Raw genomic sequence first — 18,912 nt, 5'->3', positions numbered from 1 at the left:
TTACCTCCTTCTAAAGTGACCTTTGGTAATGTGTCTTTTAAGGAATGTTTCAGATTTATTAGCGTGAAATGTTTCATAATATTCTCTCAGTGCCCTTTTAGTATCGGTAGAAGCTGTAGTGATGTTGGCGTTTTCGTTCCCGAGGCTGGTGATGCGTGTCGTCGTGCTGGTGGCACCACTGAGCTCTGAGCGTGGTCGTGGTGTTCCGTGACTCGTGTCTGTACATGACGTGATTTCATACAAGTGACATCAGCACACAGACTTAGCAAACAGGAGTGCCTGTAAAACTGGCTCCGCCCACATTAGGCTGTTCCTGAGTTGCTGGCGTCGGCCGGCCCGTGTCCTGTCCTTTTGTTGGCGGCGCACGGCGGTATGGGAGATGCTGCGTTAGGGAGCGCCTGGGCAGGACACTCAGGAACTTCGTGAGTCTTAGAAAACTATTGCAAAATGACAGATTTTATAATAAGACAAAACTATTTTATTTTAGAGACTTTTTGAAAGGAAAAAGCCATCTACCATATATTTTAATTTACTTTTATTTTTTAGTATTTGAGCTGTTTGGAACCTTTGTTTCATTGTGTTACATAATGTTAAGTAGTTTTTAGATTTCCATATTTCTTACTTTCGAAAAATTTAAGGTTGGTTTTAAAACCTTTTGATAGCCTTTGCTAGACTAGTAAAACTTTTGACAGTTTGCTCTGTTTACAGGTTTCTTTAGTCATATGGCGTAACATATTCCATGGAAGTATCGTATTTTAGTATTTTTTTACCGTTGATTTTCCTTGTCTTTGTAGCTTTGCCTTTAGTCCAAGTGGATGAGAAGGGAGAGAAAGTGCGGCCAAATCAAAATCGCTGCATCGTGATTCTGCGTGAAATACCCGAGTCCACCCCTGTGGAGGTGAGTAGCGTCTCTGAAGGGCACTTGGACGTTTTCCTGAGGGTCCTTGTTGGCTTTGATTTTTTTTCACTTTTTTTTTTTTGGAGGGTGTGTTTTTAAGAATAAATCCTTACGGTCGCCCTGTGTTCCCGGATTCACACTTCTGGGTGGTTACAGTGTGATTCACGTGTAGGAGGGAGCGGTTCTCAAACCCTCGGCCACAGGACTCCTTCACACACTGTGCATTAGAAAGATAGGATCTGTGTATTTCCATATTTAGAAATCACAAGAAAATTAAATATTTATTTAAAAATACGAACAGTAAACCCACGAGTGAAGTTGAAGAGCACTTTTGTGATAAGTAACTTTTCGCAGCACGTTTGTGTGGCAGGGCAGGCTTCGTGAGGAACCCCCGGCACCAGTGTGCTGCCACTGGCCGCGGCCGGTGCCCGCTCTCTGCTCACCAGGGATTCTGCGCCATCAGCACACACATCTTCAGGGTAAAAAAGGCATAATCTTTTGCTGTGAAAATGAGGTCCGGAGATCACCCCTAGAGAACCAGTAACTTGGGCAGTAGTTTTGGGGAACCACAGTGTTTGATAGTTTAAGAACAGTGAAAAGCAATGTACTGTTATGCGTTGCTGTAAAGTGTTGCTTGTCCAGGTGCTTAAACTAAGTCGCATCGTGTGGCGAACACACTGACGGCTTTGCCTTGACGCGACGGAGGGAGGGCTTCCTCGAGAGGCTGGGAACTCAGCTCCTCTCCCTCGCGGCACGGCGTCTGCCTGCTCAGGGGACCCTCGCCGAGCTCAGGAAGCCTAGCGTGTCATTGCTGTCTCGTGTCCCACGGTTTAAGCCTGAGCCGCTCGTGTCCGTGTCTCCAGACGCTCTCTCCGCAGAGGAAACAGGCGTTTCTGTTCGTGCTTCCGGGGTTCAGCCTTTCCGTCCTCGTGGACCAGTGTGTGGGGTTTAAACACTTGTGACGTGAAACACAGATGAGGAGTCCAGCCAAGTTCCACACCTGGAGTCATTTGGATTTTACTTTACCAAATATTTTTGCATTTTTATAAATCTCTTGAGCTTTGTTTTGAAATGCAGTTAAGTTATGCGGAACCACCTGACCCTTAAGGGGTATTTGCCAGGTGGGATCAGAGCAGCCTTTGCTCCAGGGCTCCTTTCTGCCTCTGCTGGGGCAGTGCCCCTGAGTGCTTCGTAGCACCCTGTGACGTGAGACAAGCCTCCCTCCTGGCGCGTTTGCTCTGGGGCTGTGGTCCCCCTGCCTCGGGCTGGGGGCCTGGTGAGGGCCCTTTGTAGCTTCCCCTGCGCTGTGCCGCCTGGAGACTCCAGGCGTGAACAGGGCACTTGTGGGGCTCACCGTGTTCACATCCCCTCTCTCCTGTGCTGCCTCGTGTCCGGTGTCTCAAAGCCAACCTGTCACATGTTTTGTCTCTTGTATTTAATCGTGTCATATGGGAGGGTGAATCTAGTTCATCTTGGCCAGAAGCAAAAATCCAGGTAGTAATTTTTATTTCTTAAATTACTTTTTTACAAAGTTACGTAGTTGTCAGCCTAGTGGTAAAATGGTGTGCTGTTTTCATATCAGTTTGGCTTGCTGGTGTCTCAGGAGTAGAGAAAGCTGCCGGTAAGTTGTGCGTCTGCCATGGCGTTGTGATTCTAACTCTGGGAGCCCACTGTGCCCTTCAGCCTTTTTTGAAAGAGGTTTTCTAGGCATCGTGGTATGTTGGACTTTCTTTAAGGGTAGATCCTGAAGAGGATGCATTTTAAAAAAAATTCTGGTGAGAACAAAAAGTGGCATGGTTGAGAATTAATTTCTAAAATCTCTATTTCCTGTAGGAAGTAGAAGCACTATTTAAAGGAGATAATTTACCGAAATTTATAAACTGTGAATTTGCCTATAACGATAATTGGTTCATCACATTTGAGACAGAAGCTGACGCACAACAGGTATGTTCTTCCCACCACCCCACCGAGCGCGCGGTTTGCCAGCGTGGGATGGTAGCGCATGCCGGGACTGCGCGCGTCGAGATCACCGCCTCATCACGATGTTAAGTTTGAGTGTAAAGTGCAGAGAAGATCGAGTTGAGGGAGCTTCAATGGGTGTGTTTGTGTAGACAGTTTTTGTAACAATAGAAACAGCAGGTGACATACTCTCTAAGGACATGGTGAGACAGAGCAGCCTCAGAAAATCAGTTCTGCTCTCGCATCTGGGCAGAGGAAAGGTCTGCTATTTGCAAAGTGTTTGGGGGAAATTTGAACGTAACCGTAATCCTTCAGTGAGCATCGTTGCGAGTTGCGAGATGCTACTACAGGGTTAGAGAAGCAGGTTCTGTGAGGAGACGTAGGAGTTCAGGTCCTTTTCTCGCCCTTGACGGGAGCATCTTGTTTGAGGGAAACAAACTAACACGCGTGAAGGAATGCCAGCGTGCTAGCCTGTGTCGAATGGCGTAGATGCCGTCGGGGATTCGGAGACGAGGACACAAAGCCGAAAGATGGGTTTGAATTGCACAGAAGGGAAGAAGGGTAGTGAGACATAAGACTCTCCTGTCTGTGGGGCAGAGTGAGCTCTGCCAGCCTGGCCCGTGGGCTGGCGTTGGGGCGCACGGAGCCTTCAGGGGGAGGTAGGGTTAATGGAGAGGTAATTTGGAGAAGAACAAAGAGATACATAAATAACAACTTTTGATTATTACGATCCTAATCTTCTCCCTTCCTGTCTAGCATTTCCTTTCCTGAACTGCTCAATCCCAATTTGAAATTGGGATTGATACTAAGAACTCGGTGGTCATCGTTTTCCCTAGGTTAGGATCCTTAGCCTGTGGGCTTTGGGAGACTTTTGTGATATCTATTAATACTTAAAAGCTTGCATACAAATCTTGTTTATGGAAATTTTGGATAGAGGTTCTGTAGCTCTTATGAGGTTATTTTAAGGAATGTGTGACCCAGAGGGCCAGGAATCACCCTCCTGGACCCTCTTCACCGTATTTTTGTGACGTGGTTGGTTATGTGAGCTACTGAGTTAGCTGTCAGTTCATCTTACGAGGTTAACAGAATGGAATTATCTACTTGATTTTGCCCTTAGGCTTACAAATACCTTCGAGAAGAAGTCAAAACTTTTCAAGGAAAGCCAATTAAGGTAAGCAAGACTGTTGGTTATACTTTATTTGCCAATTGATGCTTTTAAGTATTCTGATAGAAACTGAAATATTTTCAAACAGGCACGGATAAAAGCAAAGGCAATAGCTATAAACACATTTTTGCCAAAGAATGGATTCAGACCTCTGGACATGAACCTCTACATGCAGCAGCGCTACACGGCGTCCTTCTACTTACCTCCAGTGTACAGCCCCCAGCAGCAGTTCCCCCTGTACGGCCTGATCGCGCCCCAGACCTGGTCGGCCGCGCACAGCTATCTTGACCCACCCTTGGTAGGTTTTGTCTTTACCTGAAGTTTACTTAACATTGATAAGGGAGGACAGGGAGCCGTGGCAGGCTGGTGGCAACCGGCAGGCTCTGGACAGGGAGCCGGGGCAGGCTGGTGGCAACCTGCAGGCTCTCTACAGGGAGCCGGGGCAGGCTGGTGGCAACCTGCAGGCTCTGGACTGTCCTGAAGCATGTTGGCTTTCACCTCGTGGCTCGTGGGAAGTCATCTGAGGTTTCTGAGCAGGGAAATGAAGTCATACTCCACTTAGAAAATAGCTCCCATGGTCCTATGAGGGACAGGCGGGGACAGAGACATTTTAGGAGAGATTCTAAGAGGGACCGCGACTGTTCCCTGGAAGTCTGGGACAATTGCAGTAAAAGAACACTTGGCATGCAACTGGCTAAAATCCAAATTATTTCTGTCTCTTTGAGTGAATCCTGTTGGTAAGAAAATGTACTGCTTTCTTGCAGCACTATTCCATTATAAAAGTGCACCGGTAGCTGTGTAGTTCCTTTCCCCAAAAACGCATCACGAGGGCACCTTAGAGAACGTCGGTGGGCACAGGCCTGCTGCTGAGTGATCTTCTCCAGCCCCGGCCAGCGCCACGCCCGTGCGTGCAGTTGTGCGGTCAGCTGCTCCTCCCGCCCTGTGGCCACACCTGCCCCGAGTGGACGGGCCCTCCTGGCATTGCCCATCCAGGTCGCTGCTTGCAACGGCTGCTGGGCCTGGCGGGGCCTGTGGCGTCAGGGCTCGTGGGCTGGCGCCAGCGCTGACTCACGTTGGAGCAGCAGGGAGACGGGGCCTGTCTGTCCCCAGCAAGTTAGGGTATCAAGTTATTGTGTTGATGACCAGCTTTATTTTTTATGTAACCAATTTTATTTTTTAACTCTTGAGCAGCATTACCCAAATACCAGAGTTCTGTGTGGAAAATCATGTATGTGAAATAATTGGTCTCTATTAGTCTTAACTGATTTATAATTTACAAAATCTAAGTCTGAATTAATAGCTCTTCTGGAGTGTTGTATTTTTAAATAGTCTGATTCTTGCAGACTAGAGTTTCTCAAGGTGTAAACTGAAGATTCTGACAGTTTTCAGTGTTCCCCTTTTGTTGCATTAATTTTTGTCGTAAGGCAGGGATGATTTTACTTTGGGCCTAGGCTGTCTCTAAGCCTCCTTTTCTATCATAGCTTCCAGTTAGCTCTCGTTAAAGAGAGTTACTTGCTTTTTTCTTTTCTATTTCTTTCCCCTTGTTTCCATTGAGGAGGGCCTATGTCTCTCTGACCTCAGTGAAACGTGGGGTCAGGTGCGTGGGAGGGAAGTCGGGTCAGGGAATTGGGGGCCACACGTCCAGAAGCCAGAGTGATTGCTCTCGTCCCTTTTCTTTTCAAAGAACTGTTTCCACACCAAGTTTTATCTTACTTTTGTATGTGTCTAGATTTGAAAAATAGTTGGCTGATATTTAAAACTTGACGCTTAATATTTTTGACTTTTTACTGCCGTATATGCTTGTTAGGGTTGTATGCCCTGTGTAGCCCCTTCTAATTTTCTTCTGAATCTTACGTCAGTATATTTGAATGCCATGTGTCACTTCAGACTGTGACTTGGGGAATAATTATTTATGGTCTGAAAATATCCTGCTCTTCAGAGCAGGCCTTGCGCGGAGGCAGAGGTTAAGGACAGCCCTCGCCCGCTGTGGTGCGAAGTGGGCTGTGTGAGTCACAGTAGGTCTGGACGTGGTCCTGAGGTTGAACTTGAGTGAGCTGTAGTGGAGTCATCAGGAATAAGGAAGAACCGTGTACTTCTTCCCGGGAGTGCAGGGAGTATCGTGAGTGAGCATGAGGGTGAGGATTTGGGCTTTTCCAGACAGTGTGTTGAAGGTCACATCTCCCGTGTTCAGGAACCCATGTGACTTGAGTGAGTTTCTTCTCTCTTACTGTCACTTTCTACACGTGCGAATCGTCTTCCTTGGCGACTATTGTGAGGGTTGACTGACAGGGAGCAAAAAAAGTCCCGAGCCCCAGCCGGGCCATCGCTGAGTGGTCAGTAAACACCACCGATCAGCGATAACCATGCAGCACGCTTTCTCAGCCTGTGATTATTTTCTAAGGGCAACGTGGGGCATTCCGTCTTGTCAAGGTCAAGAAATGACCTCGGTTACCGCAGATATGCTAGGACTAACCAATTTGAAGTCTGTTTCATGGTTTGTTTACTTGTTGTTTTGTTTTTTTTTTTAATGAATCTAGGTAACTCCATTCCCAAATACTGGATTTATAAACGGGTTTACGTCTCCAACGTTCAAACCTGCAGCGTCTCCGCTGACGTCACTCAGACAGTATCCTCCTAGAAGCAGGCAAGTTCCCCGAGAGATGACGGTGCGTGTGAGCTGCACGCTGCCGCGTTGCAGGACCTGTGATGAGACATGTTCGACACCAGGCTTGCACACCAGAGCAAACCATCTGAAGCACACCGTTGCATTCTGTAAAGATTAAACACTGAAATCTGCTGTCGTTGCCTGGGTGGGCTCTGGGAGCGATGCGTGTACCATGCGTGCCTGGTTTTTAATCTGGCCCCGGACTTAACACCGAGAAGCAGGGTCTCGGCTCATGATTGATGGATTTGCATTGTCCTGAATGTGATGTGTTAACCTTTGCCAAGTAATGTTTTATATTTTATTAAATAGAAAAGAGCTTTTAGCTTAGATGTTCCACATTAGCATGCTCATTTTGTAATCCCTGGATTGTTTTATAACTGAGCATATGCAAACGTTTCGTTTACAGGAATCCTAGCAAATCTCATCTGCGCCACACGATTCCTAGTGCAGAAAGAGGACCGGGGTTATTAGAAAGCCCTTCGATATTCAACTTCACTGCGGATCGATTAATTAACGGTGTCCGGAGCCCACAGACACGACAAGCAGGTCAAACCAGAGCGCGGGTGCAGAACCCTTCCGCGTACGCCAAGAGAGAGGTTGGCACCGGGCGCGTGGAGCCCAGCAGCCTCGAGTCCTCGCCTGGCTTGGGGAGGGGAAGGTGAGTTGTCGGGCAGGTGCTACGTACCTGTCATAAACTGTCGATATTTTTGAATCCTTTAATTTTGATATATTTTATGACTATTTACAAATATATCACAGAAAACCTACTTGAAGGCTATAAACATGAAAGGTTTATATAATTGCTGCGAGTGGTTACTTTGAGAGCAGAGAAATTATTTAATGAGAACTATAGGTGGAAATGCACAGCTTTAGGTCGCGGTCATTGTTCGTGGCAGATTTGGAGTTTGGCGTCCAGATTCGGTGTTCCTGCAGCGTCCGTGGCGGCATCGCCGGCCCCCAAGCCCCTCTCCTGCCTCTGGCCTTGCCCTGTGTGGCTGCGTGTGCCGTGAGGTGCGACAGATGGCCAGGGGCAGTGGCCGAGCAGAGCGACGTTTCAGTTGCGTCCCTACTGAGTTCATTCGGAGTAGACGTTGTCACTGTGAGGTGGGGCCCGCCTGCCACACGGCCCCGCCCTCAGGGACAGTCGAACACCCTCGGCATCTTCTGGCGTCACCTGGGTCCTTGCTGGCCCTCTGGCGCGGCTTGCTCTGTCTCACTCTGCCGTGCTGTCCGGCACCTGCACCTCTGCTCGGTGAGGCTAGACAAATGGACGCAGGCTGTGGGCGAGTCCCGCTCGTCCTCTCTCTGGTCGCCCTCTGAGGAGAATGAGCAGCAGCTCAGCCTCCCTGAGCTTTGGCTCGTCCGTAACCTGGCATGAAAAACGTAAAGGAACTTAATGCCTGTGATCCCAGCACTCTGGGAGGCCGAGGCAGGCGGATCGTTTGAGCTCAGGAGTTCAAGACCAGCCTGAGCAAGAGCGAGACCCCCTCTCTACTAAAAATAGAAAGAAATTAGCTGGACAACTAAAAATATATAGAAAAAATTAGCCGGGCACGGTGGCGCATGCCTGTAGTCCCAGCTACTCGGGAGGCTGAGGCAGGAGGATCGCTTGAGCCCAGGAGTTTCAGGTTGCTGTGAGCTAGGATGACGCCACGGCATTCTAGCCCAGGCAACAGAGCGAGACTCTGTACCCCCCCAAAAAATGTAAAGGAAGTTGTTTCTGAGTTATCCTTGTGTAAAGTGTATAACACAATGTTGGACATCCAGAAGCTTCAAAAGTGTTGGTTCCTCTTCCTTCCTGGCGCGGGGTGAGAGTTAAACATAAGAGGAACCCAGGAGCAGCCAGTTGGCATTTGGGAAGCCCTGGCTGGAGCGTGGGGTGGAGAGGCCGCCCTCGGCCCCGGCTCAGCCGGGAGACACCAGCCGTCTCACAGAGCATGTGGCGTGGGGCGGTTCCACGGGGCTGGCGGTGGAAAAGGCAGGGAGACGCGGGCGTGCAGAGCCCGTGACTGCAGGGAGCAGCTCCCAGCCCAGGCCCGCCGGGCTCAGACCTCGAGGGGCAGGGCCCTGCCCCCGCCAGGGCCACAGGAAGGTATAGATGGGAGGACACACCCCGCTAGCCAAAGCCTGACAGGAGGTTTCCTGGCAGAAGAATCTGGGGTTTGCAGAAATCCGACCACATCGCAAAGCAGCATGGAAAGGTGGGTTTGGGGCTGAGAAGCAGTGTCTTGTTAACAAGCACGACCCACCGTGTGCGCCCTTCAACAACGTTTGAACTTCCCAACACAGCTGTAGCGAGTGTATGCTTTGGCCTGACATATGCAGATTTTATACAAATGGGGACCACCTCCCCCGTCTCCCCAGCAAGAGAGGGTTACTGTTCTCCCACCTGAGTAATCCGAAACGTAAGGGCCACGGCCACGGCCAGCACAGCAGGAGAGAGAGTGGTTTGATTCACGGGCATGTGTGTGTGCTTCCCGTCTGCAGAGCTCTCCCGCAGGAGGGTGGCCCAACCGCACCAGGCACGTCCCCTTACGTCCCTCCTGGGGGGGTTTGTCCTGTTTCCCACGGACGTTTTCTATTGGACTGAGGCACTGAGAGGCCTCAGAGAACCCTTGAGGGCCCAGGCACGCTTCTCTACCCTGTGCACGGCAGCCGCGGCAGGTGCGCCGGCCTGGCCAGGTTCAGTGGAGCGAGGGGCCCAGGTGCCAGGTGGTCACGTCTGCCTCGGTGGAACTGCAGCTGTCACCCAGGAAAGCATTCTGCTTCCGGTCCAAGGCATCCCAGTCACCACGTTCAGAGTTGTGGGTGTCACGGTGATTACTCCCTCCACTGTGGGGCCATGCTGGGCCCACGCCTCCCCTTGAGTGGGACGTGCCCCGGCCCTGTCACAAGTCCTGGCCCTCCTGGCCTGCGCTCTGAGCGGTGGGTTTCCAGGGCTGGCGCGGGCTGTGTGGAGTGCCGTGAGGGCGTGGGAAGGAGGTCTGGTTCCACTGGTGTGGTGTGGGGCGGACCAGGGCGGGCAGGTCCGGCCCCAGTGGTCAGGTCTGCGGCGAGGCTGCCCTTGGCTGTGTGCCTGTGCCGAGTCCCTGCTCCGAGGCTGAGCGCAGACACCGTGGTCGGTGCTCGCCCGGTGGTGCCAGGTGCTCTCCTGACGGGAGCAGTGCTGGGGCTATCGTGTGGCCATCCGCATCCAGGTCTGGGACCTGCCGGGTCGGGCTTCCTGTGAGGCTGCGGGGTGGTCGCAGTGAGGATGCCTGGCGGTGCAGGGCCAAGCCACCTGTTCTGCAGGATGGTGGCGTGCTGGGCCGCGTGCTCCTGCCTTGCAGCTCAGTGTGCTGTGGTGGGTGGGTGGCTCGAGTCTGTGGTCACCGCCTGTCCCATAGTAAGACCTGCAGCTCTGCCAGGGCCCAGCAGAAAGCCAGGAGCTACTGTGGGGTGGTTGTCTGCGGGCGACAGCTGGCTCTGCTCCAGAATCCCACAGGTTTGCGTCGTGCTTCTGGAGGGGCTTGCCAGAGGGCACAGGGCACCTTCGCCTGGCACAGAAGTGGAGAGGGGTCTCAGCCTCCGTTTCAATTAGTTGTGTTATCTCAGGCAAGACCACATTTGGTTTTCTGTAAATAAAGAAACGCATCGAGATTATCTCTAAACTCCTCTCCAGCTTACGTAATATAAGGCCCTTGGAGAGTCTGTGCCTTCACTGGAAATGGTCAAAGGATAAATAAATAAAAATACAATCCTACATTGAGATTAATGTGTGACTTGTTGGACCACACAAGCCCGTCCAGGGCCAGCGGAAATGTCGTGGCCTCTTGTGTCCTCAGGGCCCAACGTGAAGTTGCCCCTTCACACGCGTGTGTCTGTGCAGCTCTGCGCTGCGGCGTGCGGCCTTCCTTGCTGCCTGCAGGGCTCTGATTTTGAAAGCTGAAATGCAGGACACGGTTCCGAAGGCTGGCGAGCGGGGGCAGACGGCTGTGAGTTCAGAGGCCCTCGCGTGGCTCCCTCTGTGCGTGTGCACGGCGGAGCAGTGGAGGCTGAGGCTGGGGCCAGGGAAGCCGGTCATTTGGGGTCTTGTAAATTTTGCCGGTTGGCAAACACACACTTGGTAAGTTCTCCCCCGCCACCTTCACAACTCACCTGTGTGGGTCAGTGTCAGATTTTGTACATCTTGTCGTTCCCGCCGAACAGGTGCGCACATGCCCATATCTTAGCAAAAATTTTAAGTGACCACTAGGTAAGTCCTTCTAATAAATGTTTTTCTTTTATTCACCTGTTAGACATCAGGGTTAGTCCTTTACTATAAACCTTCTGTTGTTGTTTTGCCGATTCTTCTTAAGGTTGGGATTTCAGAACCGGAAGTCATGTTTTAAAGATGGCAAAGTCATAAAGACTTCATTGGTGCTTGGTTTGAATATGTGAGCACAAACGCGCTCAGTGGAAAATTTTCCAACTGGAGAAAAGTAACGGTCTCATACTTTCCATTCCTCTAGGAAGAATTCCTTTGGCTATCGGAAGAAAAGAGAGGAGAAGTTTACAGTGAGTACACAAAGCGTGTGTCATCTTTATGAGACGTTTAAGTCTGACGTGGCGATGTTCCGGAGCAGACGCCGGGACGCGCAGGTGTATCGAGCACCCCACACTTGGAGAACCGGAAAGGCCCTCGAGAAACTCCCCGTGCAGCCCCTGAGCTGCCTCGTGTGTTGTCCAGCACACGCATCCTCTCTGTCCAAAACTCAGAAATTACACCTTTGATGAGGTCGGCTTAGTCTGCTTTTTGATGGGCCCTTTGGTAAGGCGGTTTATGTTAGTGAATTCCAGCGGGAGTTAGTGAATTCCTGTAACGGTTTGGACGCACAGGGCCCTCGTCTGAACACGGTCATGAGACGTGCAGGTGCTGCCATGCCCGCGCGAAGCAGCCTCCGCTCTGTCTGTCCTCCTGGTCCGTGTGTTCAGGCCTGTGGACGTGGAGGGGCTCAGGAGCGTTGCTCGGTGCTGTGTGTGTCACGGGGAGCCTGCCTGTTGTCGTGCTTGCGTGCTCTAACAGCTGCAGGAGTTTGCACACGGCTAACAAACACGTGAGCATTTGGGCCAACCACACCCGTGGGGCCACTTGACCGGAAACAGTAAGGTAAACCGGGCACCCGCGCCACACAAGACGCAGGGATCCCCCAGCAGACAGTGGCTTTTGCCAGCCTGGATTCGTTCGTCCCTGACCTGCTCTCGCTTCAGTTCTGACATACTCTCTCTAGAAGCTCTTACGCAGGGATCCTCCTCCTATTGGTTTAAATTTCTGGGAAATGGGGGCCTTTTCACGTCTGGCGGGCCCCACGAGAGCTTTGCTTCCTGGTCGAAGCAGCTTCCAACTAAAAACGGTTGCGTCCGCCTGAGTGTAAACTGACTTCCCCTCTCCGTGTCCTGTGTTCGTCAGCCATGGGACCGGCACTTACACATGGCTTCTGGCTTGTTAAAGTTAGGTGATGATTTCTAGTAAAACTGCACACCTGTCCTTCTCCTGAGACCTGGGGCTTATGAATCCTACTCACATGCTGTTATGCTAAGTTTACCTTTTCTTTCCCCTCAAACCTGCTCTCTAGAAAAGTACCGAGTTTACTTTCCTGAAGTCAAAGAATCTGATAGAAATTTATTCAGTACTGTGTTTTCGCATAGTTATTTAAAAATATGAAGAGTTTCGGTAAGTTAATTTTCAGATAACTGACGTGTCCAGTGGGGTTTGAGTCATTTCGTGCCTCCGCCCTGGCCAGCCGTCACTGTGTCCTCACGCACTCCTGTCCCTCCCCCACGCCTGTCCCTCCCCCACTGTGGCCGACGGTGCAGGAAAGCAGAGGACCCCGACAGGCACAGGCAGCTCTGTGACAGCGCCTTGACCGCGTGTCCCTCGTGACGTGTCTCTCGGGCCAGCGGCAGTCTCGAGAGTTCAGCCTCACACCTCTGCTCTGGATGGTGGCTGTCGCCTGGAAGAGGCCCTTGGACTGGGTGGTGGAGGGTTGTCTGGTTGAGGTGTCTGTGCGTTGTTTGTTTGAAGACTGTTCCAGAAAATGTGGAGAAGATCCTTTGCTTTGCTCTTGGGCCTTCTCTGCTCACCACATGACTCTGGGGTGTCGTTCTGTTGCAGAACAGCCAGACGCAGTCTCCAACGCCACCAAAGCCTCCATCACCAAGCTTCGAGCTGGGGCTGTCCAACTTCCCCCCGTTACCTGGAGCTGCCGGCAACTTGAAGGCAGAGGACTTGTTTGAAAACAGGCTATCCGGCTTGATAGTAGGATCAGCAAAAGAAAGGGTAAAGTATACCTTGCGTGTCTAATAGTTGCTGATGTCACCAAGCCCTGGTTTCCCGTCGGCACTTGGCTGAGCTCCTTACACACGTTGGTGTTTAACACTTGGAAGAGGTTAGAGGTTAGAGGTTAGCGACTTGCAAGGTCACACAGACCTGGAGGGATGAAGTCTGTGCTGAACCCGTGCCGGCTCCGCCCTCCCATTGCTGTCTGCGGGGGGTCAGAGGTAGAAACCTCTGCCCTGGGGTGCTGTTCAGACCCTCTCTCTCACTCGGAAACGTAGGTAGCATTTTCACTGTTTTTATTCAGACCTGCCTTTGTTTTATAAGACAACAGAGCAAAACAGGAAAATCTGAATTATACTGGAAGTAACATAATTTTTAGTCATCTCCATGAGACAAGTAGCAAGAAGCCTGGAATAGCTATTCCTGGTGGCTTTTGGCGAAGTCTCTCGGCTGTCAGACGAGGTGCTGTCACCCACTGCAGTGGCCGTCACCTGAGGATCCGCCTGAGCTACACAAGCCGGGCGTGCTCATTTCCAGTATTCCTGGGTTCCAGCGTGGTCGCCACCCCGAAGGCGGGATTTGTCCTGCTGCCAGGGTTGTTGCTTGAAGGCTCTGGAAAGCGCATAGAAACCGTTTTCTGCCCAGTTCCTGGCCGTGCGCAACAAGTGCCCAGAAAGAGCTTGCAGAGCGTCCTGGCTGATGCCCCAGAGTCCAGGTCCGTGCACTGCACCCTCTCTGCTGCCCCCAGATCTGAGGAGTCCCTGCTCCGTGGCCTCTGGATTTGGGGGAAGGAACCGTTGTACAGCTCGAGTCCAGAACTACCGTTGCGGATGGGACGGTCCCCCAGTGTCTGGGGCGGGTTTAGGGTGGATTTGGCTGCAGTGTCTTGAAACCAACACCAGGTGACAAGTTTAGTCCTTTTCGCATTAGGAGGTGGCAGTTGCTCCTGTTTGCAACCTTGGAGGCTGGGTGCATTCCAAGATTCTATGTTTAATGGCAGCAATCACACGTTACATTTGGCATGTGCTAAAGATTATCGTAAGCCTTAAATTTCCACACAGTGATGTCTGAGCTAGTAATGCCTCACGGAATGGTGTCCGAGAATCAGTGCCCTTTAAAGATCGTGAATTCTAGTTTTCAGACTGTGGCCTGCCCCCTGGTCGGCCCGGCCGTCTCCACCCCTGCTTCAGAAACAGCAGCTACTGCTTTGTATGTTGTGAATTTCTGTGTATTTCTCTCGAAGAAATTGCTACTTTAAAAATGTCTGGGAGTCCACCTGCTCAAGGCCTCTTGGGCATGGCTCTGGGTCGTAGTCCTTAAATTTGGCTCAGAATAAATCTCTTTAAAATTAAAAAATAAAACAAAAACAAACGTCTGAACCTGACCCCGCGGCTGAGTGCCACAGTCTCCGTCGCTGCTTCTCACGTTGACGAGACGCTCGGGGTTCAGAGCCGCAGTGGGTCGGGGGCTTCAGGAGCCTGCAGCTCGGCCGTGGAGGTGAGGTCTGTGGGGGTCGCTGCTGTGTGCGCCGAGGGGAGACGGGAGCAGGCTGCGCAGCGTGGTGGAGGTTTCTGCGCCGCCGCGTGTCAGGCCCTCCCCGCCGTAGCACGTCGGACGCAGGCTCCTGCCCCATCGTGAGCTGTTACCCGGTGACTTTCAGAGCCTCAGTGCAGACGCGAGTTCGAACACTACGCCTGTAGCTGTCCCCAGAGAGCCCCTGGTGCCGGCCTCCTGTGCCGTGTCGGCGGCGTACGAGCGATGCCCCTCCCCGGCCCGCGTGCCCGAGTGAGTACTGTCTTTCTGCCAGCACTTGGCTGTTCGCTGGTTGACTGGCCTGTGAGGCTGTGTGAGATTCAAATATCAGGTGTCATTTTTACAGGGACCCCAAGGCAGCAGAGAAGCAGCGGGAAGCCCACACTGGGGACAGGCTCCCTTCAGCCCTCACTACAACCGCGTGCAAATCCGTGCAGGTGAACGGAGCTGCCACGGTACGTACCTTGCGCCTCTTGCTCCAGACGGTCAGTGCCCTCCTCCTGCGTCAGATCATTTTAAATCAGACCGAAGCGGGTGGGTTTTTATCTGTGTCTGTACGTGTCGTGTTTCCCGTACGCAATACCCTGGAGATCTGATAATTTTCCACTCCCACCCTGGTGATCTCCCAGTTCCAGCCTAGCGGCCGTGTGTTTCCATGTCAGTCCGTAGAGGCCTCTGGAGTAGTAACAAGGTCCCAGTGCCCATCTTCTGTAGCATTTATGATCAAGCACACATTGCCTGTGTGTGTGTTACCTGTCTGGTAACAAGGTAGGAAGGGCCGGGTGCTATGCCTCATAACTGTAACCCCAGTACTTTGGGAGGCCGAGGCAGGAGGATCCCTAGAGCCCAGGAGTTGGAGGCTGCAGTGAGCCATGATCGTGCCACAGCACTGCAGCCTGGGCGACAGAGTGAGACCCTGTCTCCAAAGAAGAGAAAGAAACAGGAAGAACAAGTCAGTGTCCCCGCAAGCCTCCGAGCCCTCTGGGCCCAGCCGGTCCACTCCCTGCGGCTCCTGTCTGCTGGTCTTGCTCCATGGGGAGGCCAGCTCTTGTTCTGGTTCGCATCACCCTCAGCTTGATTTTGCGTGAGCTTTTCCTTAGATTTGGAAGTTGAAGCCCTTACTGTCCACCCGGTGAGTCTGAAAGAAGGTTTTTTAATAGGTTAAAATTATCAAGGTAACAGTTTCCGTAGGTAACATATTTCGGAGTTTTTGGTGGTTTAGCCTTTATGCCTCCACTTACCTGAAGACCCTGTCACCCTTTGTTTTCACCATTCGTTTTTGTGTGCTTCAGATTTTTAAATTTTTAAAATTAATTTAGTTTTTATTTATATTGAGATAGATTTAGGGGGTACAAGTGGTTTTTGGTTAGACGGACGAACGGTATAGTGGTGACGCCTGGGTTCTCGGCGTACCTGTCACCCGAGTTGTGCACATTGCACCCGATGGGTGGCTTTTCTTCCCTCCCCTCCCCCACCCATCGGAGTCCCCAGTGTCATCGTCCTCCCCCGCCCCCCGGGTGCCTTGCGTCACCGTAGCTGAGCTCCCACTTGCAGTGAGGACAGGCAGCGTTTATTTTTCTGTTCCTGAGATGCTTCACTCAGAGTCACGGTCTCCAGTTCCACCCAAGTTGCTGCAAAAGACGCACCGCCCTTTTCTGTGGTGGTCGGTGCTCCACGGCGTGGACGTGCCACGTCTTCTTTGCCCGCTCACCAGTCGAGGGCGCTCGGGTGGTTTCCGCGTCTCTGCAAGTGCGTCCTCGTCATTCTTAGCACTTGCGTCTATCCCCTGCGGTTCAGAGCGTGTGAAACCTTTTTAAAGCAGCTTCCGTCCGTCACGTGAGGGGCCGTGTTGTCTTCCCAGGGTGGCGGGGCAGAAGCAAACGTGTCTGTGTCTTTTCTGGGGTGTCGTTTCTTTTGTGAGGCTCCTGCCAGGGTCCACACTGCTCGGAGGGCAGCCAGCACTTGTCACCGCTACACCTGCTCCAGTTCTGTCCATTTTGGGAAGACTCTTGGAGGGAAAGACCTGCTGCAGGGGAAGCTAAATCCTCGGATTTTGTGAACTTTTTTAAAGTTAAAATCCCTGGTGAAGACGGAAATATATTACAGTTACAACTGAAGTGTCTTTTAAGTGAGTGTAATTCCCCGTATTGTCCCTGGAGTTGTCATTTTATGTGATCCAACGTTTGTCTGTTTCCAGGAATTGCGAAAGCCCAGCTATGCAGAGATTTGTCAGAGAACGAGTAAAGAGCCCCCTTCCTCCCCCTTGCAACCCCCGAGAGAACAGAAGGCAAACGCCATGGGCTGTGGGAAGGAGGAGAAGCCGCTCGCGGAGCCCCTGGAGAGACACCGGGAGCCCCCAGCCCTCAAGTCCACGCCGGGAGCCCCCAGAGACCAGAGGCGGCAGCCTGGGCGCCGGCCCTCGCCCCCGGCCCTCGGGAAGCGCCTGAGCAGGGAACAGAGCACCCCCCCCAAGTCTCCGCAGTGAGAGCCGCAGGTCTGGGCGGGCCGCAGAGAGCGTGCTCACCACACGCGGGACGCTCTTCCCACTCAGTACGAGGATGAGTTGCTGGTTAGGGGCTTGCAGTGTTTGAGGCCTGTGGGATCCTGCAAGTTTTTTCCTTCTGTGAGTCGGATTCTCCCCTCTAGGAAAAAAAATCTATTTTTCAGGATTTAATTAATATAAACCTTATTTTAGGTTGGTGCTTAACTGGAGGTGATGCATAAGTCAGATTTTTTTTTCCAGGATAGAAAATGCTTTTATCCTGACAAATTGGTGTTTTTTATTAAGCCTCCACGTGGCTCTGAATGCAAGCTACACAGAGTGAGTTTTCTAAATTAGGGGACGATGCTACTTCACTTTCCAGTACCTGGTCTGCAGGTGCGTGTGTCTAGGAAGCCCCGGCAGGAGGTGAGGGCCGGTGGGCTCCCGCGGAGGCAGGCGTGGCCCGAGGAGGAGGGGCCGGCAGCGTCAGGGCCCAGCACGGGCGGGAGCTGTGCTCTCCTGCGAACCGTGAGGGGGACTCTGGCATTTAAAGACGCAGAGTCCTTTGATCTAGTGGCAGAATGAACCTGCAGAGAGCACCTGGGGAGACCCGAGACCTTTGAGTCCGATGTACTGCAAGCAAGTAACCAGCTTCTCACTCCAGTTCCAAGTGGCTATTATGTAAAGTAAATTCAAAGCACATTGTGAATAGAACCTAAATGAAAATACAAACTTTGTTGCCCACTGACACGTCACCAGAAGTTGTACCATGATGTTGTTCTGATCCCCGTGAGCTCCCGTGGCGACGCCGGCTCCGCGCACACTTTCGTCCGTGTCCCCCCAGCACCTGATTGGAAAGTCCACGCCCACCAGCGCCACGTGGACGTCTCCCTGCACCTCTGCGTCGGCACGTGGTTTAGGGTCATGTGATCGTGCGAGAATGGCGTTTGTGGCTTCCCCTCTCTGGCTGGTGGAGGACGAAATGCCCACCCTTTCACCTCCACGACGAGGGTCTCGTTGATTCGCTTCTAGAAGTGCCGCACTTCTGAAGAGCAAGGATGCACTAAGCTAGCAAGTTTATAATAAAGCTAAATATAAATTATTTTGTTTTAAAATGCCTAAAATTCTTCTTTAAGTATTCTAAGCAGCAAACATTAAAGTAAGAATATTTCCTGCTAAATGTAACCATACAGTTTATTCCACAAAATGTTATTTAACAAGACTGAGGGGTTTTTTTAAGAAAAGAATTATTTCCATCCAATATTTAAAGACTTGAATTTTATTTAAACTTGAAAATGACTTTGCCTTAACTTTTGTACGAGACAGCTCCACGTCCGTGGAGCCCGGCTGGGCGGGCATGCGGCCAGCTGCTCGGTGCATGTGGGGCTGTCGCCGGTTCCGCGGAGGAGGCGTCTGCAGCGCGAGGACTCGCCGTGGTTTGTGACCTGCCGTGGAGAGCCCGAACCGCCCATCTTCTCTCGGATCGTCGGAAGGTCCTGTAAATGCCATTGGTCAATACTGTATTAAATGTGTGCACTTGGGAGTGTGCTCTGCGTGTACAGCTGTAAATAGTCAGAACATATGAAAAAGGTACCCTACAGAGAAAAATCTGATACAAATTATTGATATATTATAAATGTTGCCGTTGAGCTGGATGTAGATAAACTAAATGTTGTGGTTTGAATATTATTTTAATTTGTTGAGGTTTTTTTTTCCTTTTCTCTTACACTAGTGTGTTGGACTGATGCTGCCTCCTTGCCGCAGACGGGACATGGAGAGTCTTATTAAAAGCCCTCGAATGTTCTCATGCGCTTTTTAAAAGTATGTGAATACATACTGATCATATCTAATGTGAAAGAGTTTTAAAGTAAAATATGGAAAGCAAAAACTGGCAGGATCTTCATCTGAAGGT

General features: G+C 51.5%; 1 protein-coding gene across 3 annotated transcripts in view; it reads left to right on the top strand.

Moving 5' to 3' along the window:
• LARP4B (La ribonucleoprotein domain family, member 4B) overlaps positions 1 to 18,115 on the top strand; it is a 75,478-nt gene extending 57,363 nt beyond the window's left edge. For 2 of the 3 annotated variants that reach the window (XM_012664944.1, XM_012664946.1), the window contains exons 8-18: positions 795 to 898; positions 2,732 to 2,842; positions 3,975 to 4,028; positions 4,111 to 4,320; positions 6,560 to 6,666; positions 7,094 to 7,345; positions 11,178 to 11,223; positions 12,821 to 12,985; positions 14,646 to 14,770; positions 14,850 to 14,973; positions 16,716 to 18,115. In XM_012664944.1, coding sequence (XP_012520398.1) covers positions 795 to 898; positions 2,732 to 2,842; positions 3,975 to 4,028; positions 4,111 to 4,320; positions 6,560 to 6,666; positions 7,094 to 7,345; positions 11,178 to 11,223; positions 12,821 to 12,985; positions 14,646 to 14,770; positions 14,850 to 14,973; positions 16,716 to 17,003 — 1,586 coding nt within the window. In that variant the 3' untranslated portion in view covers positions 17,004 to 18,115. The remainder of the gene's footprint in view (positions 1 to 794; positions 899 to 2,731; positions 2,843 to 3,974; positions 4,029 to 4,110; positions 4,321 to 6,559; positions 6,667 to 7,093; positions 7,346 to 11,177; positions 11,224 to 12,820; positions 12,986 to 14,645; positions 14,771 to 14,849; positions 14,974 to 16,715) is intronic. The other variant, XM_012664945.1, reaches the window with a different exon arrangement.
• The last annotated feature ends 797 nt before the right edge of the window (positions 18,116 to 18,912 follow it).

This window comes from Propithecus coquereli, unplaced genomic scaffold, assembly GCF_000956105.1.
Source record: "Propithecus coquereli isolate 6110/MARCELLA unplaced genomic scaffold, Pcoq_1.0 Scaffold94, whole genome shotgun sequence".
NCBI lineage: Eukaryota > Metazoa > Chordata > Mammalia > Primates > Indriidae > Propithecus > Propithecus coquereli.
Note: the sequence above shows the minus strand (reverse complement) of the source record. Positions and strands in the feature narration are given on the sequence as shown.